At 51.4% G+C, this 26346-nt stretch overlaps 1 protein-coding gene across 5 annotated transcripts; it reads right to left on the reverse strand.

The window, feature by feature from the left end:
* Positions 1-1130: 1130 nt before the first annotated feature.
* On the reverse strand, positions 1131-12714 carry Rhbg (Rh family B glycoprotein). Of its 5 annotated transcripts, XM_050166441.1 has the most exons (10): positions 12473-12709; positions 7015-7201; positions 6622-6772; positions 6374-6521; positions 5219-5385; positions 4920-5057; positions 4630-4763; positions 4040-4161; positions 3007-3080; positions 1131-2909 (listed from the first exon to the last, which is right to left on the reverse strand). In XM_050166441.1, the coding sequence occupies exons 1-10, from the start codon at positions 12648-12650 to the stop codon at positions 2847-2849; spliced, it is 1362 nt and encodes a 453-aa protein (XP_050022398.1). In that variant the 5' UTR covers positions 12651-12709; the 3' UTR covers positions 1131-2846. The 5 variants fall into 5 exon arrangements, 4 of the variants coding, with proteins under 4 accessions (XP_050022398.1, XP_050022399.1, XP_050022401.1 ...); XM_050166442.1 differs by lacking the exon at positions 4630-4763 and having other exon boundaries at positions 3007-3143; positions 12473-12714; XM_050166444.1 differs by lacking the exon at positions 4630-4763 and having other exon boundaries at positions 12473-12711.
* Positions 12715-26346: the final 13632 nt, after the last annotated feature.

The following is a 26346-nucleotide window of genomic DNA, read 5'->3' on the forward strand; positions in this document are numbered from 1 at the left end:
TCACAGAAGACCCAACAGGGCACATTGCCCTGTAGTTTGCTCTTCTTGGGGGACATCCTGAGTACTGGATTCTCTGGAAAAGAACTGGCCCCAGTAGCATCTATCAGACTATCCTGGACCAATGTGATGTTAGAAAAGGTAGGAGGGTGAGCCCTGCACAGTGATGGCTACTGGTTTGAACCCCAGCCACGGTGGCTCAGAGGTATGGGCTGCCTGCAGAGGCCTGCTTGAGGGGTGGGGGACACTGTGCACCCGCTCGATCTGACTCCGAAGCTGGTGCAGGTCCTCTTGCCACGAACAGCACAGACAATGGTGTTCTATTCCCGGAGCACGGCCGCCCCCTGCCCGGCCGACCCTTTCAGGCTGGCCGCCTGGAGCATTTGCATACGGCCCAGGGACGACAGAAGCCCGCTTTGTTGGCTGCGCCTGGGGCGCCGGGCGGTGGGCGCAGCGCGCCAGACAAAGTCGCCGGGGGTGGGGGTGAGGGTGGGGGACACCGGGGCAACCGGGCCGCACCTCGGATGCCGCGCCGTGTCTAATTCCTCCCAGGGACGGCCCGCGCCGTGACGCGAATCCCAATGCTCCCGGCCCGTCGCAGGTTCCTCGGGGCCAGGTAACCTCCCACCCCAGATCCTAAGGTCCTGGCCTTGGACATGGATCCTTGCTGTAGTGCACACAAAGTATGCCACTCCGGAATAGTGGGGCTCCTGAGGGGCTTCTGCAAAGCTTCTGGCTACGCTGGCCTCATCTCCCCTACAGCCTGCCTGCTCCTCAGTGTAGTCTCCAGAAGGAGGCAGGAGGTGAGGGTCCAACATTGTTCCCAGGGCTCAGGCACAGGGGCTGGACAGAGTTCACGAGCAGGCAAGCGTCCCCTGGGCCTGAGACGCAGAACTCTTATTGTCCTGAGTAATGACATGCCCCAGTCCTTGGCATCTGCTGACCCATTCTGAACAGGGGGACCAGTGATGATGAGGTCTGGGGGCTCCTGGCTAGAGAGAGGGCTCCGGAGAGACCTGTCTTTCCTGTGCTCTCAGGCCTTCACTGGGATCTCCAATGGACCAAATGGACACGGTGCAGGGCCCACCACATGCCTCTGCATTGAAGGCATATGGGGAAAGAAAACACGCGGAGAAAACGAAAGTGTAGTTTTAAAGAGGTAGGCCCCGGTGGAGTGCGCGGAACAGCAGAGCCAGAACACCAGGGCTGGCGGTGGAGTCTGTGTCATCCTGCACACCGGACTCTGTGGCAGTGACTGGTGATGTCGTAGGTCATGAGCATCCTCACCTTGTCTCTCTTCACAGTGACCTTTTGTCAGGCCACCCTGGGGCTAGTGACAGAGCGACTGCCCTAACTGAAGAAGGACTCACATTTCCCTTCTCCAGGATTGAGATGACCTTCTCTCAGAGCCGGAAGAGCCCATTTATTTCAGGCCTGAAGAAAAGGCTTGGTTGCAGTTTAGAACAAACCAGCAGTAGAGACTGAAAATGTTCACAGGAAAGCCTGGGCAGCAACGGGGGCAGGGCAGGCCAGGCCAGGCCAGGCCAGGCCAGCTGGCTGGCCATCACCCATCCGAGCTGCTTTTCCACAGTGACTTAAGAGCTTTCTGCTTCAGTCCTGGGATCCTCACCCAACAATGGGCAGGGTTCTATGAAGGGAGAAGGTTGAGGGAACAAGAGGATAGCTCCCTGGCTAGCATCTCCACCTGAACCCAGAGAGCCCAGGTGAACCCTGGGCAACTCTGCCGTTCTCAGAGGCTGGGCTCCAGGATACTTCTTTCCCTTTGGCTTCCTAGCTCGGAAGGACCTTAGTTTGGAGGTAGATGTGTCTGTGATTGCCAGAAGCCCACTAGTAGGCCAAGTGAGAGAAGGAAGAGGGGTCCCAGTCCCTCCTGATGTGGGGGGGGAAAGTCCCTGTGAGTGGGTGAGATATGGAATTTCTGACATCATCTGACACACAGAAGGGGTGGAGCTCAGAGAAGGCTGTGGCAGCTAGGAAGGTTAGGTTGCAAGGGACCTAGGTGAGACCTGGGGCTGGCATCTTCTTCTGCTGGTTTTAGAGTGCCCTCTTGTGGTCAAATGGTTTAGGCTACCGGGATTCCAGGCGCCTTCCTCATCCACCTTTCTGATCCTGATCCACAGACTCAGGACAGGACTGTGAACTGGCATCAGTTGCCTCTGGCTCTGAGATTTTGTGGTAGGACACTCCTTCTGATGCACTTCTTGGGCCTTTTTCTACTCTGCTCAGAAGCGAACTCAGCTGAGGGCCAGGGCAGCAGCAGTTAAGGAAGGACCAGGAAGGATTTGGGGGCAGCATTAGCTGGCTAAAACAAGCACAGACTTTCTGACACTGACGCTCCACTGGAGAGGGTGGAACTCTCCGGGACATATATCCAGGAGCATGTGGACCTGAGGAGACTTTGTCAACACTAAGATCTTTGATTGCCTCAAGAACTTGGCCTCAGGAGTAAAGGAAAGAGACAAATGGAAGGTATCGGGGTCTTGGTGATGGTGGTGTTTATCATCCAGTCTCACACCCAGAGTGGGCCTGGTTCAGGTATCACTGGGACGGGGTAACACTGGCCAGTGGGGTAGCCGTCATCTAGGGCTGACTTGGGCCTATTATGACTACAGGAGCAAGCTAATGGGGATCCACCTAGAGGTGGTAAGCCCCTTCTGGGTCTAGACCTCCCTGTAAAATAGTAACAAGGGCTGAGAAGGGCCTCTTGGCAGAGCTATTGTCTTCTCCAAGGACAGTGTCATGCCGGCAGAAGCCATCCTCTCTGAAGACAGACACTGTCATGCCAGCAGAAGCCATCCTCTCTGAAGACAGTGTAATGTTGGCAGCAATTAAGCCTGGGTCTCCTCAGACTGCAGAGGCCTCTGGACCTCAGCCTCCTGCTCTCCGGGCACCTGCAAGGCAGGGAGGGGTGAAGGAAAGAGGGAGTGGCAGCCCAGAGGTAAGGGCAGGCAGCCGAGGATGCCCTATGGGGAGAAGCCCGTGTCTCACCTCCCAGTAAACCTGGTCTTCGAAGCATTGGGAGTCTGGAGGGGAATCCAGGAAGGGCAGCCTCAGCAGGAGCCCTGGTTGCCATAGGGAAGGATATGTAAGGTTCCCCAGTCCCTACCCGAGGGGGAGGTCGCCACCTAGGAGCACAGGTTGATAAGGGCTGCAGAGTGCCCCCTTTCTGAGAAGGTGTAGCCCTGCAAGGTGGCTCCCCCCCCCCCCCGCCCGAATTACCCACAAAGAAGGCAGCTGGTGAAATTAAAGGAATCTGCTCGCGTTCACGGTCCTATTGGGGTTCTATCGTGAAGCATAGCTGTGATCTTTTTGTGGCCCACATGGGAGGGACCCAGAGGAAGTTTACTGCATAAAATGTGACTTGGAAAGCTGGACTGTGGAGAGCGAAGTTTTCAGGAAGAGCGTATATATGGGAGGCTAGGGATGTTCCATCACACTTTGTTCATTTTTGTTGTTTTTGATTCTTGTTTTTTTTTTTTTTTTTTTTTTTTTTTTAGACAGGGTTTATCTGTGTAGCTCTGGCTGTCCTGGAACTCACTCTGTAGCCCACCAGGCTGACCTTGAACTCAGAAATCCACCTACCTCTGCCTCTGCCTCTGCCTCTTAAGTGCTGGGATTTTGTTCTTAAAGCCAGTTGTCAGGAGGGACTCTGACCTAAGCCAGTGAACAGACAGCTTCTGCGGAAGGCTTTGTGCTCTGGTCCAGGGTGGGCTTAGCCTCCTTTCTGTCTGCTGCTATCTAGAGGAGGAGGTTGAACTGGCCCCTTCCCAGCAGCTAGGGTTGGACTGCCCTCTAGTGGCACAAGGGAGCAGCACAGGAACGTCAGACCCCATAACCAAGGGACCGGCCGTCCTTTCCCCCTGGAAGGTGCAATCTCCCACCAGCACCTTTGCTGCGCCTTTGCTAGCGCAGGCAGGTGTTCCGAGAGGACCGCACGAAGTGCGCGGTATCCCTTGCTCTTCCTCCTGCGCGCCTGTTCTTGGGCCTCTCACCCACCACCCTGCCCACGAAACCCACTCACCTGCAAGGCTGCCCCCCACAGCGGCAGACACCAGTGTGACAAACATCCCAAAGAGTTGATAAACAGCCTGAGATGTGGCGCTGCGCTGGCCGGCGGCTATGAGCGGAAATACATTCTGCAGGCTGAAAGGAGACCAATAGGGAAAGATGAGCTGGCAGCCAAGGCTGGTCACTGTGGCATGTAGGTGCCGGCAGCCAGAGGGTGTCCAGGGATCCCCACTGTCTCTCCGAGGACTTTGTCCGGCCAGGCCTCACTTTTGACCTCCTTTCCTAAGCTACCCAACCCCACGTACCTTCCAGAACCCAGTCCAAGGTCCCTTTTGCCTGCCTACTCCAAGCTCACAGTGTGAATTGTAGATCCCAGGGCTCATTATCGCTTACTGGTCCTGAAGGAATGCTCAATGCTCTTGAAATTGTTTTCTCTGTGACCATCCACTTCACTGACCAGGAGGCCAGGCCTGGGCAGGTCCTTGGCTCTCACCATATGGTGGGAGAATAGCCAAATGGGTACATGAGAACAGATGGGCATTTTTTTTTCTTGGCTCTCAGAGGAGAAGGGAGGTCATTCCAGGGAGGTTAGTATAGTCTCACCCATCTCCATAAGCCTCGTGGGTGGCCAGCCAAGTCACCAGGACTCCCAGGAGGGCCCCCAGCAGCCCTGGCATCCCATGGAGGTTGTGGACACCACACGTGTCTTGTATTTTGAATCTGAACTCAAGGACAGGCTGGAGGACAAGTTGGGTAATCAGCTGTGGGCAGTCCACCTACCCCTACCCAGAACCTGGTGGGGGAGGTAGCAGAAGGGCTAGGGATCCCATGCCCCTGGTGCAGGCCCCTTCCCTCAAATGCTTCTTCTCCCCAGGTCCTGAGAAGCAACCTACCGTAAAGAACTTGTACCCCAAGGTGGAGACAGTCCCAGCCAGGAAGCCAGCTGCCACAGCCCCAAAGGGTGTCAGCATCATTTCGCTTGACGTCCCCACCACGACCCCTCCAGCCAGTGCTGCATTTTGGATGTGGACCTACGGGGACAAAAAAAGGGCAAGGTATCTTTTCAGATCATCACACCCGCCCCCATTCCAGCCCCACCCATTCCAGTGGCCTCTGCTGTCATCTGGCTACTGGACTCGCCAGCTCTCATTCCCCTCTTCCCTTTACAGGTTGCCCGTCTGCTTCCCCCTACCATGTCCAGTCGGCCTTCCCCACTGACAAGGGCTGACAAGGCAAACGTGCTGAGGGTGCTTGCGGTGAGCGAGTAGTACGTGTTCAGTGCTGTCCGATGCTGCCCATCCCCGAGCGCTGTGGGCGCAGAGTTGAAGCTGGGCCAGAAAATCCACAGGAAGATGGTCCCTAAACAGTGGGTAGCCACAGTGAGCATCTAGTAGTAAGTGGCCCTCGTCACCAGGGGGCGCTGCACTGCAGAGAAATTATGCAGCCTGGAATTTCCTTGCTGGTTCCTGGAATTGTTATGAAAAAAAAAAAATCTTTCTATGATGAGAGTTGAGGGAATGATGCCTATAAATGCTTGTCTCATGGGCCGCTAGGTCTGACTGCTCAGCATGGGGCCTAGCCCATGCTGCACTCCGGCTTCCGTCCCCAACACACACAGACTGCTTTTTTTTTTTGAGACAGGATTTCTCTGTGTAGCCCTGACTGTCCTGGAATTCCCATTGTAGTCCAGGCTGGGCCTCGAACTCAGAGATCCACCTGCCTCTGCCTCTGGAGTCAAAGATGTACACCACCACCACCCAGCCCTGCTCCTAAGCCTTCTGACTAAGCTCAGAGAGGGAAGAAGAAGCAGGGACTTTGCGGGCTCCTTCACTTTGGCTCAAAGTCCTAATACTGCCTCAAGATGAGGACCTTCTCAGTGTCCTGTGCCCAGGGTAGAGAAGGCAAGGACTGTTAACAACACTCCACACGAAACACGGGCTCCGGATGGCAAGCTGTGAGGGCGGAGAGGGCAGTGTGCCACCTGAGGGGGAACCTGGGGCAAACAGGCCCTACTGTTCCCGGGGTGGTCCAGGGCTCTACCTCCCTGCTCAAGCGCAGGTGACCAGACCTGGCAGAGGCACAAGAGAAAAAGGACTGTACGGTGGGTGATGGGTCTGGCTTCACACATGTGGGCTGCAGAGACAGGGAGGAGTCAAGCAGGACTGAGGTAGATTTGAAAGGCCTCAGCGCCTGGTGTGGGCTCCTGTGTACCCCAGCATTGAGTTGTAAGTTAGGGGCAGTGATAAGCATGGATTTCAGGCCCCCCAAAAGCAAGTAGGAAGGACTCAAAGGCCGTCTGACAGTGCAGGAATCCTTCCTCACGCCACTTCACCTCAGCAGGTCTCACCAATCATGGCAAAGAGGTCAGAACGGTAGACAGAGCTCTGGCGGTGCCTGCTCTTCTCCAGCTGGGATCTGTAGAGGACCCGTGAGAGGAACAGCCCGAAGTAGGCCCCAAATGTGTGAATGGTCATGGACCCCCCAGCATCTCTCACCTGGGAAAGACAGGGGTTGTGAGGCAGCCTTGCCCTCACCCATCCTCCTCTCAGGCTGACCAACACCCGGGTGGGTGGCACCTCCTCCGGGCAGACTCACCCCCAGGAGGCTGAGCAGTACGAACTCGTTGACACTAAACAGCACCGTCTCCAGTAGGGCCATGAGCAGCAGCTGCGCTGGCCCCGTCTTGCCCAGAACAGCCCCGAAAGAGATGAGCACCGCACCCGCACAGAAGTCAGCATTGATTAAACTGCAGTTACACAGGGTGGGAGAGGCAGGGGGACAGGAAGGTGAGGGGCACGGTGGGGCACGGTGAGGACAGACCTCTCCTGGGTATCAGGGGGTGCCACCCACCCTTGGAGAGGAGAAGAAGTAGGAGGTAGGAGGTGCCATTTTTCGTTGGCTGTCAGTCCTCTGGGAGAACAGACAGTGGCCTGGAGAACCCTCTGGGGAGCAGGGCCTTTGGGGGGCCAGGGGCGTACTGTTGCCCACCTCTCCACACTAACGTGGATGTGGCCGCCGTGAAAGGAGTGAAGGAAGCCTTGGACCAGCGTGGCCCACTGCAGGGTGAAGGTGGCCACGAGAAAGGTAAAACCCACGCTGCTGAAGCCATAGCGCTGCAGGAAGACCATGAGAAAGCCAAAACCTACGAAGACCATGGCATGCACATCCTGGAAGCCTGCGGGTGCACAGGGGAGGGGCCGGAGGGAGGAAGAGGCAGAATCGTGAGGCCTGCTCCAGTCACACCCACCAGCCAACACAGACCTGTAGTCAAGACTGCCTTGAAGCAGCACCATGCCTGTAAATTCCCCCACGTCCGACCCCTGAGCAGCTGGAACAAAGGTCCAGCCTGGAGCAACAGGGCTAGGCCACCCTTGCCATCTGTGCTCGAGGGAAGAGCTAGACTTCCTGCTACAGCATTGGCTCTCCTCCTCCCTGACCCATTTGCTCACCTGAACAGGAAGCTCAGTCACTACTCTCTGCTGCTGCAGCCCTGTCTCCTCTACACACACTTTCCTTCTCCCTGTGTGTAGTGTGTACATGTTCTCATGTATATGTATGCACACATATACATGTGTGTATAGAGAGGTAGGTGTCATGTTTCCCTCCACCATGCTCTGCCTTGCAATGAGATAGGATCCTTCAGCAAGCCTGGACCTCACCAACGTGACAGAGTGGACGGCCAGCAAGCCCTGGGGTCTGTCCCTCTCTATCCTTAGATCATGAGTGAATGCTGCTAACCTGATTTTTACTTGTGTGCTGAGGATCTGAACTCCGGTCCTAAAGCTTGCACAGCAAACACTTTACCTACTGAGCCATCTCCCGAGCCACAAGGAAGCCCTTCTTGATGTCTAACTTCCATCTCTCATCTTTCCAAGTCTATACCTCCCTATTTTGAGAATAGAATAAAAACAGCTTAGGAAATGGCTTCGAATTGTTAACAGGGACTAAGCCCACCCGCACGGGAACTGAAGGGAGAGGGCAGACTGCTGTGGCGTGCGTGCAGTGGCAGAACCTGGAACCTGTGTCTCGCAGGTGTCCTCAGGTGTGACGACTGACTTCCTGTTTGTTTATTTCTATATGTTGAATTTTTTGCGTTGTACATCACATTTGCTCTGTTGAGACAGGCTCACACTGAGTAGTCTGGCTGTCCTCAGACTCTGGGCCTCCTGCCTCAGCTGCCCAAGAGCTGGGCTCACAGCATGGGACCACACATGGCCTGTGTTCCTGAACTGTTGAGCATATGGTGGACTTCTGGACCGAAAGGCTTGGGCCTTTTCTCTTGCTTTCTTCATAATACAGAGTAATACTGAGAATAAGAAGTATACAAGTGATTAGCTTGTTGAGTGATTAGCTATATAGAATCAGCATTAAAGGGGCTGGGAGACGAATAGCAGGCAAAAGCATTAGCCACACAGGCAAGGCTGATGATCCCAGAACCCATGTAAAAGGCTGGATATGGTAAGCGCAGCTATAATCCGGGCACTCCACAGTGACAGGGGAGGGGGAGAATCGCCTAGTTCAGTCCCGCTGGACTGCAACAGCAGCATAGTCTTCAAACGAGGTGAGTGGTTGGACATGATGGACACTTGAGACACGGAGGACTGCCCCAAGTTCAAGGTCAGCCTAGGGAGTAAGAGCCCCTCTCAAAAGATCGTGAACAAGACCAGGTGTGGTGGCACACACCCTTTATTCCAGCCCCTGATCTTTCTGAGTTCAAGTCCAGCCTGGTCTAGTGAGTTAGTTTCCGGACAGCCATGGCTACAGAATAAGACAAACAAACAAACGTGAACAAGCAGAAACAAAACCCACCAGCAGAAAGCCTGTGGGGGTTCCCTTTCTGCAAACGCCTGGGGACAAGGGACATCACCCTAAATCCTCCTTCCTTTCACATTCCACATGAGAAATTGCGCTAGGGATGAGAAGATGTCTGTCTCTCGCTTGTGAGCAATAGATGTCTGAGCATCTGTGGATGGGGCCCAGGGTACAGTTCCCACCAAGAAGTCAGTTCCCGCTCTCAGGGCGGAGTCAGACTGGAGATTCAGCCTGCTGGTGAGAACACAGACTCTCAGATTGACCTTTCTCCTTGGCCACTTGGGAGCCGGAGCTGTGGTGATGTCACGCGTCCACGCTCTCACACGTCCACGCTCTCACGCAATCCTCACTTCAGATGATGCACCTCATCTTCCCGCGTGTCTTTCCTTATGCACGCCCACTGTGCAAATGGGGAACCCCAAACTCTCCAGAATCAGAAAGCTTTCAGGCATCAGTGTGATGCTATAGTGGAAAATTCCACACCCACCCAGGGTCTCATCCAATGGGCTTTACCCGAAATGCAGGCTTACTGAACACATTGCAGGCAATCACCTTCAGGCTGTTTGTATAGGGTAAGTGTGGGCCGGCTGTGGATTGCTTGTCTAGGCTTGACTGCCTTCCTCAAGGGATTTCATTATGCATACATAAACACTCCCCAAACCAAAACACTTCTGACTCCAAGGACTTTCATAATGATATTCAACTTATATACATTTTTATCATGGATGACCTTGAATTTCTCATAGGAAGAAGCAGGTTCTCAAGCTCGTGTTCTGTGTTGTTTGATCTCAAGAGGCCGAAGGCTGCTACTGAACTTTGGGATGCAAGCAGGAGCCTCGAGAGAAGCCGGTTCAGAGCTGTCTGCATGTGTGAGCTGAAACAGATACTAGCAATGCCTTGCTCGTTCCTGCAACCCTGGGTGTCCAGCGCATGTTGTCCCCTCCTCAGGGTGACCCAGATCATACACACAATAGAAAGGAGAGGCACACTTAGAACTCAGGAGCCCCCCAGCCTTTTTCCCCCCAAGACAGGGTCTTACTATGTAGCTCTGACTGTCCTGCAATTCACTCTGTAGACCAGGCTGGGCCTCAAACTCACAGAGATCTGCCTGCCACTGCCTCCTGAGTGCTGGGATTGAAGGAGTGTGCTACCACAATTGGGCTAGCTTACAATCTTTCAGACTTCTCTGCCTTTTGTCTTGCTCAAACATCCAAGAGGAACTCTTTTTGTTCTTGTCCAAGGACAGCAAGAAACCAAGGGGGCTGGATGGCATGTTTCAAAGCCCATTCATGCAGGAACTTCTCCTAACTGCTCTGAGCTTGTTTTAAATGCTACTGTTTGCACCAAAAACTCAATCCCAGCCAGGCATGGTGGCACACACTTGTAATTCTGCCCTGTAAGAGGTGGAGGCAGGAAGATGAGGAGGTCAAGGCCAGACTGGACTACACAATGAGTTTGAGGCCAGCCTGGGCCATGTGACCCCGTCACAAAACAAAACAACAAAACAGGGTAGAACAAATAAAACCCCAAATCCTCCGGGCTACCACACCAGTCCTACCTCCCAGGGCAAGACTAGGGCACGGCTACCGTTAGGGCTGCCGTGTCAGCACCCGGTGCAGCTGACCTCATGACCTTGGGCACACGACCTGAGGTCTCTCTAAGCCTCAGGTGCCTCCTCTATAAAAGGCAGATATGAGGCGGAGGGGAGTGGGAGCTGCCATCTCCGAGCCTCTTCCACCCCAGCTTCCGGAAAAGAGTCCAGATCCTCCGAGGGCAGGTCACAGGCCCAATCTCCATCTCCCCTAAGATGGCTCTAGAGAGGTAGACCATAGAATCTGAGGGCCCATCCTGTCCTGTCTTGGGGGACATCTGCCATCTACAGACGGCCTCTGAGAGTGAGCATGCCCGCAGCCACGGGGCCAGGGGCCATGGCCAACCACCACACAACCCTTTCATCTTCCCTGTCAAAGGCTGTTTCTCCCCGCCCTCTGGCCTTGACCTTTTACTCTGGACACAGGGACGGACAGGACTCGGCTCATCAAAGCCCAGGCTTCAGGGACCTCACATCTCCCTCCTGCTTAGCTTTCCCCAAACAGCAGGGCCAAAGTCCACAGAAATTGACACCAGGGCAGATAGGCGCTCACTCTGTCTTGATCCTCTGGCTGCCCTCTTGGGGCGGAGAGCCCAGCACTACCGCAGTGGTAAGAGGGGAGTCACGGAGGGATTTGGAACAAACAGGTGCATTTGGAGGCCCCAAGTGAAACTGCTCCTGGCCAGCTTAGACAGGAAACCAAAGCTCACCTCCCTCACTTCTCTGACCCATTTCCTCCCAGCTCCCAGTCTCTATGGTCAGTTTTAGGGCTTTTGTTTGAATACCAGCTTCTGTGGCCTGGTTGCTGGTTCCCTGACACACTTGGGAATGAACCGTGGAGAGGTAGGTGCGGTGGGTGGTTAGGGGTCTGGTGTTTCAAAATCTCCCTCAATCCTCTATGTCCCCAGAGCTAAGGCCAGGGCAGAGTGAGGTGGAGACAGCCTGCCACCAGCTCAGCTGTAGAAAGTGGGTGGTAATAGCCTCATTGTTTTATTGGGGGAGGGCTCTCATACCCCAGACCTTATCTGAATGTCCTTCAAACTGAGATATTTTTCTTTTTCCTTTTTTGTTTGTTTTGTTTTGTTTTGCCAGACAGGGTTTCTCTGTTTAGCCCTGGCTGTCCTGGAACTCACTCTGTAGACCAGGCTAGCCCTGAACTCAGAGATCTGCCTGCCTCTGCCTCCCAAGTGCTGGGATTAAAAGCGTGCACGAACGGTTCCTTTTTTGTTTTGTTTTGTTTGTTGAGACAGGATTTTGTGCAGCCCAGGCTGGTCTCAAACTCACTGTATAGCCAAGGCTAACCCTGAACTCCAGATCTTCCTGCCTCCACACCTGAGTGCTGAGATTACAGGCAGGAGCCGCCACACCCAGCTTCTTCCTGATACCTGGATGGGTAACTGGAATTAAATAAGGTTGACTTGGGCCCTCGTGAGAGGGTGGTATGTTTGGTTCCAGATACCCAGCTTGAGGGAGATGCCCTGTCTCCATCTGTGACTTAACGCCCCATCCGGAACCTTGTTAAGAGGCCAATGGCCATTGGTCGAGGAGTTTATGGTGTCTACACCCCGTTCTCGCTGTTGGACCTGTGGTGGGTGATAACAGGCACATCACAGCCAGCTTAGACCCTGCCAAGGGTCCCCCACCCGCTTCATGCTGGCCTTGGCCCTGGTGAGCCTGCCCAGTGTTGTCCTCTCTAGCGCCCTGCCTGTCAATCTCAGCAGGCTTCTCTTTCCTGTAGTCAAGCTGGACTCCTAGACAAAGTCGAATTAGCTCCAATGGAAGGTGAGACGAAACACTGATTAACATGGAGCCTATTTACAAGGGGGTTGAAACTTCAGCTCCCCTTACTATGTGACCCTGAGCCTGACCCTTCCTCAGCCTGAGAGAGAGCGCGTGCCGGGAACAAGACAGACACTAGAGGAAGGGACTATTTTAAAGCCCTGGTTGTCACCTCGGTGGAAGGAGTACTCCCTCATTCAAGCGCCCTTCCCAACATACCCAGGGCTTAGAGTCTCTGCTTCCCACACCCTCACCCTCACTCACTTGGGTAGCGAAAGTAAAACTCGTTGTCCACTTTACTGTGGTTGCCCCAGTGCCACAGGGCAGCGTCGGTTTCGTGGTTGTAGCGGACAAAGACCGCAAAGAGGAGGGCGGTGGCGCCCTGGAAGAGCAGGCACAGCAACGGCAGGACCAGGCGCCGGTGGCGAGGAGTGCGGGCCATGGGTGCAGTTCTGTCCCAAACTCCAGCACTGCTGGGCCTGCCAAACCGACTCCTGCAGCTGCAAAGGGAGGCCCCGCCCGGCGGAGGCCGTGTTGCTCCTAGGAGAGCCCCACCCCTCAGCTTGAGGCTGGCAAAGACTCACCGTGCAGGTCAGATCCTGTTTCCCGTGGTCCTGCTGAGGCCCAGGTGAGGTGTGAGCTTCCCACAAACTGTGCCCCAGATGCCAGAACGGTGGTGGGAGGTGTCTCCTCAAACCTGGCGTTAGAGAGTGGCACCCAAGGTATTAGCATCCCTTAAAGGTCCTACCGGGTCCCCCCAAAGTTAGCACGAAAGACGGAAAAAGTAAGGGCTATTTGACTCCCCCATCTGGAGAGTGGCGGTGAGACAGAGCTCTCTAGGCTTGGAGGACTAACAAGCCACTTGAGTCCCAGCAGGGGGACCCTTGCTGTCCCCCTCCAATCTGAATTCCCTGGGAGATGGAAGTCTGGGAAGGGGTCCCTTCCTACAGAGCTGCCCCCTGGGGTCCTGGCTAACACTAGACTATCAGACTCCTCTGAGAACTTTCTTTGCCTGGCTGGGCAGCTAAACCGATGGCCCCTCTCAGAAGCCCCTGCCTCTACCACTTGAGTGCTGAGCTGAGATTGTGGCTCCAAAAACAGGGGCCACAGAGCCCACAGAGTCATGGAAGGGGCTGCTAGTCACTGGGTGCTGGGTCCCTGAAGGACTCTAGCAGACAGAGATGCTGGCACTGTGGGTGCGGACACCTGCCGTCCACAGGGGCCTTGTCCTTTCTTCACTGCTTCCTTGTCCAGTTCCTCCACTGTCCCATCAGGGACTTGGGCCTCCATCATACCCTTGTGTGGACTCTGGAGAACACCTGGATTCTAGGTGTCCAGTTTCCTGGCAAGGGTCCAGCCAGGCACATGAAAGGTCAGAGGTCAGCTCTGGTGGCACGGCTCTCATCTGGAACATGTGGGCTCCGTTCAGAGACTTCCCATCACTCCTCAGTCAGCACATAGGTTGTTTTCAGGAACAGCCTTTAGATAATGGCTCAGCATCTATGGGACCCCCCCCCCCCCAGGTCACCTCCTATCCCCTGAGCCCTGCTTGGGGTCAGCACTTGCTTGGGTTGTTCCAAGCTCCCAGTCCTGGAGCTATAAGCAGAGGCTCTGGTACAGGGATGTAACAGGCTGGGTGCTGGAAGCCCCTGCCCAGCGGGTGTTAGTGCTTCAGTCACTAAATCGGGAAGGGCTTTAGAAGTCCCTTGGAAGGGCAGGAGAGCTGGGCCAGGATATGGGCAGCACATGAGACTTTTGAGGTGTGACCTGGGTATATTAACAATGTGTGACAGATACCAGTTATCATCCTTTCTAGCCCAATAGAGCGAGACCCCTAAGGCCTTCCCTGAGACTCCCCTGCCAGTGTGCTACCTAGGAGAGGCCCAGCCCTGGCTCTTGCCCTTGGTCCTCCCTCCTACGACCCTGTGAAGTGATGAACTTCAGCCCTCATGCCTTTCTCAGTCACAGGCCTCTGAGGGCAGATGCAATCAGCAGCCCGTTCTGTCTAGTCTTGGGGTTTGCTAATCTCTTACTTTCCATCTCTGGCTTCCAACGACAGCCAAACGTTTAAAGAGCCAAGGGGAACTGATGTCTCCTGCCTGTCCTGACCGGGCCTAGGCAGGTTGTCCGTGGGGAATCAAGAGTCTGAGGTCACTAAGTAACTCAGTGCTGACCCTGTAAGCTCTCCACAAGGGCACATCCTTCCTCTCCCTGCTGCCTTGTTCAGGGTCCTAGAGCTGCTGTCCCTATTCATCTCATTGGCCATCACCAGTGTACTTAGGGGACAAGAAAGAAAGATCAGCAAAGCTACAGTCACACAGCCTCCCTCCCTCCCCCCTCCCTCCCTCTCCCCTCCCCCCTTCCCTCCCTTCCTCATATCTGTACTGTGTGATCTCAGGCAGTTTACTGACTGCTCTTTAGGCTCCAGTTTCCTCGCCTGTGAGAATAGTAACATTTCCTACAAGGAGTCCAAGTAATCTGTATAGATTGCTGGCACGTTAGCAAGCATTCAACAGATGTGGTGATTACTTTAATCTGATTGGCTACTACGCAAGGTCAGCAAATGGATCACTAGGGGCAACACTCTGAAGCCCAAGGAAAAAGCAGGTGCCTGCGACTCTGTCCCCATGTGGGTCTAGGCTAGGCATTTTCTGAAAACACACTCCTTGCCTCCATTTTTTTTTTTTTTTTTGAGGTCTCATGTAACTCATACTGGCTTTGAACTTGCTGTTTAGTGGAGGGAGACCTACGATCTGCTTGCCTCCACTTCCCCAGGACTAGGATTATAGGCACATGACATCACCCCTGGGTTACTTTTTGTTTGTTTTTCGAAACAGAGTCTCACTAAGCAGCCCAAGAGGGCCTCAAACTAGAGGGAATCTTCCTGCTTTAGTCCCCCAAGTGCTGGGGTTATAGGATTGTTATAGCAACATGCCAGCTAAGGCAGTTCTTAAGCAGACTTAGGCAAAAGAAGAACTTTCCTTCATTCAGCAAACACATGTTGAGAGCCTGCTGTGTCGTGTCTGTGCTAGACCTTGGGGATCTTGGCAGCGCAAGGCCCATTGAGGGTGGTGAGTGGACACACTGTGCTATAAAGTCAGCGACAGACCGCCCTTCCTAACCTGGCACTCTGGTCCAAGGAAGCAATGCCTGTGCTTGAGATCTGGGAGAAGGGGGTTCCTTTTCTACCCTAGCCCTCTCCTGTGAGAACAGCAAAAAGGCCATGCCAGGAAGCTCATCTCTTCTGTGTGGATGAACCCGACTTCAGTCTCACCCAAATCAGCAGCCACTATGACACTGTCCAAACAATACCATCACAAATACCTATTACATATGAATCCAGTGTCATTCCTCTCGAGAGGGCTGCCACGTTAGCCTCTGTTAAAGCTTGTTTGGGGGCTTTCGGTGACCTTGAATTCTTAATTCTCCTACTCAAAGCCAGGATAAAAGGTGGTGTTTTCACGAACCTCTGTGTCCTCTGGAACGAGGACAAGCAAATATAGAAATGTTTCTTACACACGACCTGGGACAGGAGCATTGTAAAACTTATCAGGCCCTACTGAAGGCCTGGCAAGGGCTGTGGAGGCAGGAAGACCTGTGTGATGCAGGAGCCGAGGTCTGAGCAGATGGTGGCACCAAAGGCATCAGACTAGCCTGAGAACCGACCTCGGCCTCTGTGGGAGACATCCAGGGCCACGGTTGCCTACTCTGAGACTTCCCTCGGCAGCCTGGCTCTCACAGAGGGCTTGTGAGATCTGTTTCTCAGTTCCTATTGTTTGAGACACCCAGATGAGGTGGCTGCCTTGAAGGGTGCATATGCATCCACCATATATAATATCCATCTCATTTTCTCTACAGGGTCTAGGCACCTGGAGGTCTCCCAACGCCTCTACCCTAGGCCTACAGTTACAGTAGCTGGTGTACCTCATGTCCTTGACTCGGACTGTGCATGCTCTCTCTCTTTCTCATAATTCTTCTTTTTAATGATTTTATTTGTTTCATGTGCATTGGTGTCTTCCCCGCATGTGTGTCTGAGTGAGGGTGTCAGATTCCCTGGAACTGGAGTTACAGACAGTTGTGAGCCGTCATGTGGGTGCTGGGAATTGAACCAAGTTCCTCTGGAAGAGCAGCCAGTGCTCTTAACCTCTGCGCCGTGACTATTTCACCACCTTCTTTTGCAATTTGTTTGTTTCAGCTTGAGACAGAACTTCACCCTGTAGTGTAAGTGGAGACTGCTTGATTGTTTCCCAGCCTCCCAGACCCGAAAAATCACACCTCTTACATCTTAAATTAGCCCATTTCTTTTAATCTGTGTATCACCACAAGGCTGTGGCCTACCAGTAAGTTCTGGCATCTTTCTTCTTTAGCAACTACATGGCATCTCCCTGACTCCACCTTCTTTCTCCTTGTATTCAGTTTAGTTTTTCTGCCTAGTTCTATTCTGCCCTGCCATAGGATAAAGGTGTTTCTTTATTAACCAATGGTAATAAAACATATTCACAACATACAGAGAGGAATTCCACATGTAGCCCAGGCCAGTGGCTTCACTGGCTATAACTCCAGTTATAGAGATTGGATGCTCTTACACATACACAATATAATAATAATAAATCTCTAAGGATCAGGTGTAATTTCAAGACCAACATAGTCTACACAGCAAGCTTCAGAACAGCCAAGACCACACAGAGATAATCTGTCTCAAAAAATCAAAACAGTAGCAAAAACCTTGTGCAACCTCCTGTCTCAGCCCCCGAGAGCTGGGCTTACAGTCCTATACCACCATGCCCAGCTTCACTTATTTTTTCTCAACCAGATAAATTTGTATGAAACATTATTCTTCTCACTGTCAAGAACAGGAGAAAAGGGCAGTGATGGCACAGACCTTTAATCCCAGAACTCGGGAGGCAGAGGCAGGTAGATCTCTGTGGGTTCAAGGCCAGCCTGGTCTACAAGAGCAAGTTCCAAGACAGCCAGGGCTGTAACACAGAGAAACCCTGCCTCAAAAAGCAAAACAAACGAATAGGAGAAAAAAATAAAAACCCCTGCACTGCACAGTGGTGCCCACCTGTAATCCTGACGCTCTGGAGGCTAAGGCGGCCAGAGTAAGCACAGAAAGTCCACATAGGTTATATAGTGAGATGCTCCACAGGCTGAGGCGGCCAGAGTAAGCACAGAAAGTCCACACAGGTTATACAGTGAGATGCTGCCCCTCCCAAAAAATAAAATACCAAATCCTGACTTTTCACAAGTGTAAAACTTAATCATCAAGAAACAATTAATTATTTGGGAGCTGGAATGATGGCTTGGAGGTTAAGAGCACTGGCTGCTCTTCCAGAAGTCAATTCCCAGCACCCACACGGTGGCTCACAACCATGTACAATGAGATCTGGTGCCCATTTCTGGTATGTATGTACATAATAAATAAAGAAATAATTAATCTGGGTATGGTGACCCACATCTTTAGTTCCAGCACTTGGGAGGAAGAGGCAGGAGGATTTCTGTGAGTTCAAGGCCAGCCCAGTATACATAGTGAGTTCCAGGACAGCCAGACCACACAGTAAGACTCAAAAAATGAACTGGAGCTCAGGATGTACTGCAGTTGGTAGAGCATTTGCCTAGAATGCATGGAACCCTGGGTTTACTCTCCAGCACCGAATACACCAGGTACCGTGACACACACGCTCTCCAGCACCGAATATACCAGGTACTGTGACACACATGCTCTTCAACACCAAATACACCAGGTACGGTGACACACTCGATCTCCCGCACCGAATACATCAGGTACAGTGACACACATGATCTCCAGCACCGAATACACCAGGTACCGTGACACACATGATCTCTAACACCAAATACACCAGTTACCGTGACACACGTGATCTCCAGCAGTGAATACACCAGGTACGGTGACACACACCTGGAATCCCCGCACTTGGGAGGTAGAAGCTGGAAGCTGGAGGTCATTTTCAGCCGTACAATGAAGTCAGTGTCAGCCTGGGCTACAAGAGTCCCTGTCTCAATAAAAACAACTTCAGTGTTTTACACTGCATCACTATCTGAAGATTGTGATCTGAATTTTTGCCAAACTCCCACCAAGCAGTCTGCACATATCAGATGACAGAACATCCCAGAAGAGCCTGTCTTCAGAAAGGAGAAGACAGGCTGGACCAGGGGAAGACAGACAGAGGCGTCATGGAACTTGCGGGAGAACCCACCAGAATCCTGACTCTTTCTCCTAATTCTCTTTCAAGGTCTGGATCCAGTCAACAACACATCTGAGGTAGGCTGGGAGGTAGACAGAGGAGGGCATAAAGGAACTGATGTGGTCAGCTCTAGAGAAGGGAAGCCTAGCCCGGAAGGGGCGCCAGTCACAAAGAGATTGCAGAAAGGCGGTAGAGTCAGACCTGGGCCCTGCTCCAGGAAGAGCCTCCTGGGACAGTCCATGAAGGGCTGCTGCTGGAATTGTCAGTGGGAGAGCCTTGAACAAGAGGGTTATCTTAGAGACACCATACCAAGGCAACGCTTATAAAAGAAAGCATTTAACTGGGAGCTTGCTTAAAGTTTCAGAGGCTTAGTCTGTTGTCCTCATGGCAGAGAGGGTGACGGCAGAAAGGCAGGCATGGCTCTGGACAAGTGGTTGAGAGAGACATCCTGATCCACACACACACACAGAGTGACACTGTGTTTGGTGCGGGCTTTTGAAACCACAAAGCCCACTCTCAGTGACAAAGCCTCTCCAACAAGGCCACACCTTTTAATCTTTCTCTCAACAGTCTACCAACTGGGAACCAAGCATTCAAATATATAAGCCTTGAGCTGGAGAAATGGCTTAACAATTAAGAGCACTGACTGCTCTTCCAGAGGTCCTAGGTTCAATTCCCAGCACCCACATGGCAGCCTATGACTGTCTGGAACTTCAAAATCTGATCTCCTCACACAGACATACATTCAGGCAAAACACATAAATTATTTTTTAAAAAAACAAGTATATGACCCTCGAGGGGCAATTATCATTCTAAACACCAGAAGGGGTAATAGTCTAGAACCCCTACCCAACACCAGGACATTGTTGAAGTGTTCCACAGATGATGAACACTGAACGCTAGCACTTCCTGAGTGTACTACTCCAGTTGAAGGGACTCTGAACTGGCACCCTAAACTTGAGTGTGCGTGAGAGCCACCTGTCAGGGGAAGAACTTGGGGGAGGGGGGGCGAAACGCCAACTTTTGACCTCATCATGTGAGTTTTCACTGAAGGGCTCGAGAGCAGTCTCGTGCTGTCAGACAACACCAGTGTGTAGCCAGAGTCACACAGCACTAATCTGTGGTGGCAGCGAGTTCTTGGGCCCTGTTCTGGTCCCAGTGAGTCAGAACTCCAGTGACTCTGCTGAACATCAGAGTTGGAGAGCCACGTGTCTAGGGGAACCCCATCCCACCTCACTCTTGAAGCCCTGGAGTCTGTGGGAAACAAAGGCCCAAAGTCTCCTCCTTTCTTAAACAAGAAACCTGCTCTGGTGCTCAGCCCACAGGACCAACCAGTCTGACCTGAGAGGACAGCTCTTTACCTCTGTGTTCCTGTCACATACCATAAAAAAGCCAAATAGCTGGGTGTGGTGGCTGAAGCCTGTAATCCCAGCACTTGAGGAGGGGGCAGAGGGTTGCTGTGAGTTCAAGGCCTTCTTTTTCTTTTCAAAAATACTTTTTACATTTATTTATTTATTCATTTGTGTGTGTGTATGTGTGTGCATACACAAGTGTGCCCAGGAGGGCACAAGCGTGCCACAACCCACATTGGAGGTCAGATGACAACCTTCAAGAGTTAGTTCTCTCTTTCCGCAGTGTAGGGGCCAGGGAATGAAACTCAGATCACCCAGTTTAGCCACAAGAGCCTTGTCTGATGAGTCACCTTGCCAGCCCTCCCTTTCTTTTTTGAGACTGGGATATGTAGCCCGTCAATCTGCTTCCCACGTATTGAGATTGCAGATATGCACCATGCTTCTTGGTCTTCATCCCATCACCGAGATCTGAGTTTCAGCACGGGAAAAGGAGTTGCCCTTGAAGAGGACCAACTCGATGTCTTAGTCACTGTTCTATTGCTGTGAAGAGACACCATGACACGGCAACTCTTACAAAGGGAAGCATTTACTTGGGTGGCTTACAGTTCAGAGGTTTAGTCCCATTGTCGTCATGAGGGAAACATGACAGCAAGCAGCAGACACGGTGCTGGAGAGGAGCTGAGAGTTCTACATCAGGATCCACAGGCAGCAGGAAGACAGAGACACTGAACCTGACTTGAGCCCGGGGCTGGAGAGATGGCTCAGTGGTTAAAAGCATTGTCTCCTCTTCCAAAGGTCCTGAGTTCAATTCCCAGCAACCACATGGCTGCTCACAACCATCTGCAATGAGATCTGATGCCCTCTTCTGGCCTGCAGGCAGACACACAGACAGAATATTGTATACATAATAAATACATAAATACATAAAAAGAAAGAAATCCCAAGCCCTACACCTAGTGACACACTTCCTCCAACAAGGCCACACCTACTCCAAAATCCCTGTCAAACAGTGACACTTAAATGAATTAAATGATCAATCATTCAGACATATGAGCTTATGGGGGCCATTCTTACTCAAACCACCATGTCAACTTACCCAGGGAAGAAAATGGTGACTGAGTGGGCTGTTTCCTAGTCCCTGGGCAAAACACCTGTGCCAGCCATATTGGGACCGGAAAACTCAACTCCTGTGTCAGTAACACCTGCCTGTAATTCCAGAACTCTGAATGCCAAACCAGAAGGCCTGAGAGTTCAAGGTTACCCTGTGTGACAGAAGGAGACCTTGTCTCTTTTAAAGCCAAGAGCTGAAGATGCAGCTCAATGGTGCAGCATTGGTCTAACACGTCCAAGGCCCTAGGTCGGCCCAAGCCCCATCACTGGAGCAAAGAAACCAACAAAACAAACTACAGACACAGCCAACAGCAGGACTTTGGTGGGTGGTGGGAGCGGAGTGGGGGATGGGTAGTTCAGAATATGGCTCTAGTTGTGAGGCCTCCTCATGTCCAGTTATCAGCTTCCGGAGGCACAGAGGGCAGGAGGACACAGGCGCCTCTCAGTTTTTCTCTAGGCTGTTTTATTTTAGCCTCAGAGCATTGAAGAGCCATCTACACTAGAGAAGAGGCCAGGACCTGGAGAGGCAAAGAAGAGAAACAGAGAAAACGTCAGCCTTCACTATACAATATATCCAGGTAGAGAAAGGAGGGATGCTCTCAGGACTCACTCTGTGAGGCTGCAGCATCAGAAAACAATGATGGAGGAGGGGAGGCTCTCTGGGGGACCTGCCTGCACATTGGGCAGACAGCTCTGGGGATGCGGCTTTACTGGACATTAGAAAAATTAGGGACCTAAAACAAGGAACCTCAGAACACTCCACATACTGATAAGAACATCTACCTGGCTTGGTACTGAGGGAAGTCTGACTTTTCCTTCATTTCCCATCACCTTGATGCAGCCCCATCTAACATTGCTGACCATGCCGGATGGAGGCTTAGTGTTTCAGCTGCCCAAAGTCACACACGTTCCTGTACACAGCCCCAGTAAACTCCCTGATCACTGTGATAGGTTTCTATTGCAGCAATAAACACCACGACCAAAGGCAACTTGGAGTTTACTTCTCCTTATTGGATGTATTCCATCAACATGGGAAGCCAGGGCAGAGGTTTAAGACAGGAACTTGGAGGCAGGAACTGAATCAGAGACCATGGAGGAGTGCTGCTTAACAACTTGCTCCCCATGGCTTGCTCAGTTCCCTTTCTTACACCACCCAGGCCCACCCATCCAGGGATGGTACTGTTGTGCCCAAGTTGAGACCCCCAGAGAGACCACCACCAGAATCCAGTCGAGTCCAGAATGCAAAAGCAAGGTTTATTTCTGCACGCAAAATTCAAACCAGCTAGCTGGGAGCTCAAAGCCTCCACTCATGAAGCCAGGTTTACTCAGGATCAAGGGGGTTGGTTTTGCTGAGCACAGGGTATGGACTACTTCTGCTTCTGTGCATGCCTCCCACCCTCCCCCTGCTTCTGTCTAAACCACAAAGCTGGGTGACATTTGAATGAATTGACAGGTGACTAGCTGCTAGGAGCACTCCGTGGTTTATTCTTCTGCAGAGATTCCTGTTTTCAACTAGCTCTTTTTTTTTTTTTTTTTTTTTTTGTTTTTCGAGACAGGGTTTCTCTGTGGTTTTGGAACCTGTCCTGGAACTAGCTCTTGTAGACCAGGCTGGTCTCGAACTCACAGAGATCCGCCTGCCTCTGCCTCCCGAGTGCTGGGATTAAAGGCGTGCGCCACCACTGCCCGGCTTCAACTAGTTCTTGATGTTGCAAAAGTCCTTGAGCCCAGTGCCTTAACCAGCTCCTGATCAAGCAAAGTTTCTTAAAACTTTCCATGTCCTCACAGTACCACCCACAGTAGGCTGAGCCCTCCCACAGCAATCAGCAATCAAGGAAATACCATGAGCTGGGCGGTGTTGGCGCACACCTTTAATCCCAGCACTCAGGAGGCAGAGGCAAGCAGATCTCTGAGTTCGAGGTCAGCCTGGTCTATGGAGTGAGTTCCAGGACAGCTAGAGCTACACAGAGAAACCATGCTTCAAAAGGAAGGAAGGAAGAAAGGAAGGAAGGAAGGAAGGAAGGAAGGAAGGAAGGAAGGAAGGAAGGAAGGAAGGAAGGAAGAAAGAGAGAGAGAAAGAAGGAAAGAAAATGTCCATGGCTAGTCTCTCTGAGACTTAAGTCACGAGGGCATTGCGAAGGAACCGTTGTATGATGCAATAGCACCAATTCTGTAAGCCCTAGGCTTCCTCCCAACTCCAGCACTCTGGGACTCTCAGACAATGACCATACTGATGTGGAATTCACCTCTGTATGCTGTGAATATGTTTTATTACCATTGGTTAAAAAAGAAGCTCCTTTGGCCTATGGCAGAGCAGAATATAGCTAGCTGGAAAAACTAAGCTGAATATAGGGAGAAAGAAGGTAAAGTCAGGAAAATGCCATGTAGCTGCCAATGGAGAAAGATGCCAGAGGTTTACCATAAGCCACAATCTCGTGGTGATACACAGATTAATAGAACTGGGTTCATTTAAGATGTAAGAGCTAGCTAGGAATATACCTAGGCCATCGACCAAACAGTATTGCAATTAATAAAGCTTCTGTGTGATTATTTGAGTCTAGGGAGCCAGGAAACTAAAGCAGATCTCATTTTACACCACACAATCCAGTGTTTTATCAAGGCAGAGAATCTGACTTACAGAGGGTGCATGGCCTTGCAGAGCCAGAGGGTGCATGGCCTTGCCGAGCCAGAGGGTACGTGTGTCAGAGGGTGCGTGCGTGGCCTTGCCGAGTCAGAGGGTGAGTGTGTGCAAGCGTGCGTGAATGTGTGCGTGCGTGGCCTTGCCGAGTCAAACAGGCAAGCACACTCAGAAGGTGGCTCTCCCATCTTTTATTCCTAACACAAAGGGTTTGTGTGCAGCTGGTAAACAGAATGCGGTCTTGAACACTGGGTGAAATCTTATGCACATATTTTAATTTCAGGAAGTGCCAACCCTAGAGGAACTAGAATTTCTGCCAAGTGGCTTCTTCACAATTTTTTAAATGAAGTAGTTTTTTGTCTTTTTTTTTTTTTGAGACAGGATTTCTCTGTGTAACGGCCCTACTGTCCTGGAACTTGATTTGTAAGCCAGGCTGTCTTCAAACTCACAGAGATCTGATGTGGGATTTCCTCTGTATGCTGTGATTACTATTAATGAATAAAGAGATTGCTTTGGACCTTGTAGTGGGGGGGGCATGGTGGGGGGGGAGAACTGCATTGGACCTATAGTGGGGGGACTGCTTAGAATCTATAGCGGGGGGACTGCTTTGGACCTACAGTGGGGGATGGGCGGGGGGGACTGCTTTGAACCTTATGGTAGGGATTCACCTGAGACAGACGCTGGGAACTTTAGCTGGTAAGCCGTCAATGTGGTGATACACAGATTAATGGAAATAGGTTAAATTAATATAAGAGTTAGCCAATAAGAAGCTAGAGCTAATGGGCCAAGCAGTGATTTAATTAATACAGTTCCCATGTGATTATTTCAGTGCTGGGCAGCCGGATGAACAAGCGGATCCTTGCAACAGAAATCCTCCTTCCTCTGCCTTCGGAGTTCTGGGTTAAAGACTGCACCACCATGACTGACTGACCCGTTGATAGAAACAGACAGAAGGTCTCCCTCTGCTGCACCTTCACTCTTTATAATACATTTTACTCCTTTCTTCAAACTCAGCTGCCGTTGTCATAGTTTCCTGTCCTGTGATATTCAGCAGTAACAGATTGTGATAAGAGGCAGTGATGTAGGCAGTCACCACCGTTTCCGGATTGTGTAACATTCAGCTGAAGTCATGATTCCTAGGTGTAGGGTACAAGGTCTGAGCCCACTTTCAGGTAAAATCCCTGAGCACTAAATCCCACCAATCCCCGAGCTCCCCCTAAACTCAGGACTTGAAATCTCACCAATCCCCACCCTGGGAAACTCCTTCCCCCCAAACCCCAATATCAGCCTGTCTCTGAAGCAGCTGTCCCTCTTATAACAGCACTGACCCTAACCCAGGGGCCAGTTTGCTAAGACCTCTGTATCGTATTACCCCACCATGCTATGTTGACTCCTGTCTGCCTTCAACCAGACCCTCAGGAGATACGTCCAGTCTGATAGACAATCAGGGTCCTACCCAGTCACAAGCAGGAGCTGTTCTTGCTATTTTCAAATAGATCCCTGACACGGCAACCACAGTTGCCGACCAGATGTCATGAGCCAATCATAAAACAATTCCTGTACCCGTAAGGGTCTATACCCAATCACTTCAGAGTACTCTTAACCACAGCTGGAATCCCCTAATCCCACTTACAAGGAGGCTGCGAGCTTCTCCAGGGTCGCCAGTGTCAGATGATTGACCCCTGCCTGCTAGAATGTTTTATTAAACATCCTTGCTGGAGCTGGAGAGATGGCTCAGAGGTTAAGAGCATTGCCTGCTCTTCCAAAGGTCCTGAGTTCAATTCCCAGCAACCACATGGTGGCTCACAACCATCTGTAATGGTGCCCTCTTCTGGCCTTCAGGCATACACACAGGAAGAATATTGCACACATAAATAAATAAATAAACAAACAAACAAATAAATAAATAAATATTTTTTAAAAAAATCCTTGCTGACTGCATGTGTGACTGGTAGTCTTTTACGGGACTTCTTGTGGACACTAACATCTCCTTCCCAGTTCCCTGCTGCTTCTCCCAGGAGCAGAGGTGGCCACCTTGTGTCTTTCCCAATAAATCTCTTGTGTGAGGTTTGCTGTGCAGTGTCACTTTGTGGTATCCCTTGCCTTCCAGCTGCCACGATGACTTTCCTTTCAGAGCAGTTAACACTTGCATCAGGGAAACCTTCCCCCTCAGAGCTGAAACCCTTCCGTCTGAGAAGTCATCCCTTCAGGGCTATAGTGTGTAAATGGAGTTGAAGCTTTTCTTTTGTTCCAGCCTTACAGTCCCAAATAATCACATAAAGGCTTATTAATTACAGAATGTTTGGCTCATAGTTCAGGTTTATTGCTAACTAGCTTAGAAAAAGGGTGGTTTACTCCTGAACTTTCTGCTGACTCATTGGGTACCTGAAAAGTCTCTGTAATTATTCCTTCAGGAACTGCATTATGGGTAATAGAAATGTACCGCCTTCCTCTCCTTATGCTGCCTAGATCATTTTAAATGCGACCCTGTTCTCCCAGTCGCTCAGCTGCTGGCGTCCGGTTGGCATAAATGATAAATCTTTGTCAGTTGTTTTACATTCTTGGTTTTTGTTGATACCAGAAGAGTATTTTTTTTAATGCCGTAGCTATTTGATTTCTAGCCTCAAATTCTTTGGAACCCTGAGGACTCTGTTGTGTTCATTTTCCTGCTATAATGAAACATCTTTCAAGGAAGCTCCTTAAGACAGAAAGTAAATAACTCAAAATAGCTTCAAGAATTCCCCCCAAAACTGAATAGATTCAATAGGCCCCTCCCTCACATGAATAAACAATAAAGACTGCTCAGAGTCATTCATTCCTACACAAGTGACAACA

This window comes from Alexandromys fortis, unplaced genomic scaffold (genome assembly GCF_014885135.2).
Source record: "Alexandromys fortis isolate MF-2015 unplaced genomic scaffold, M_Fortis_MF-2015_v1.1 scaffold_152, whole genome shotgun sequence".
Lineage (NCBI taxonomy): Eukaryota > Metazoa > Chordata > Mammalia > Rodentia > Cricetidae > Alexandromys > Alexandromys fortis.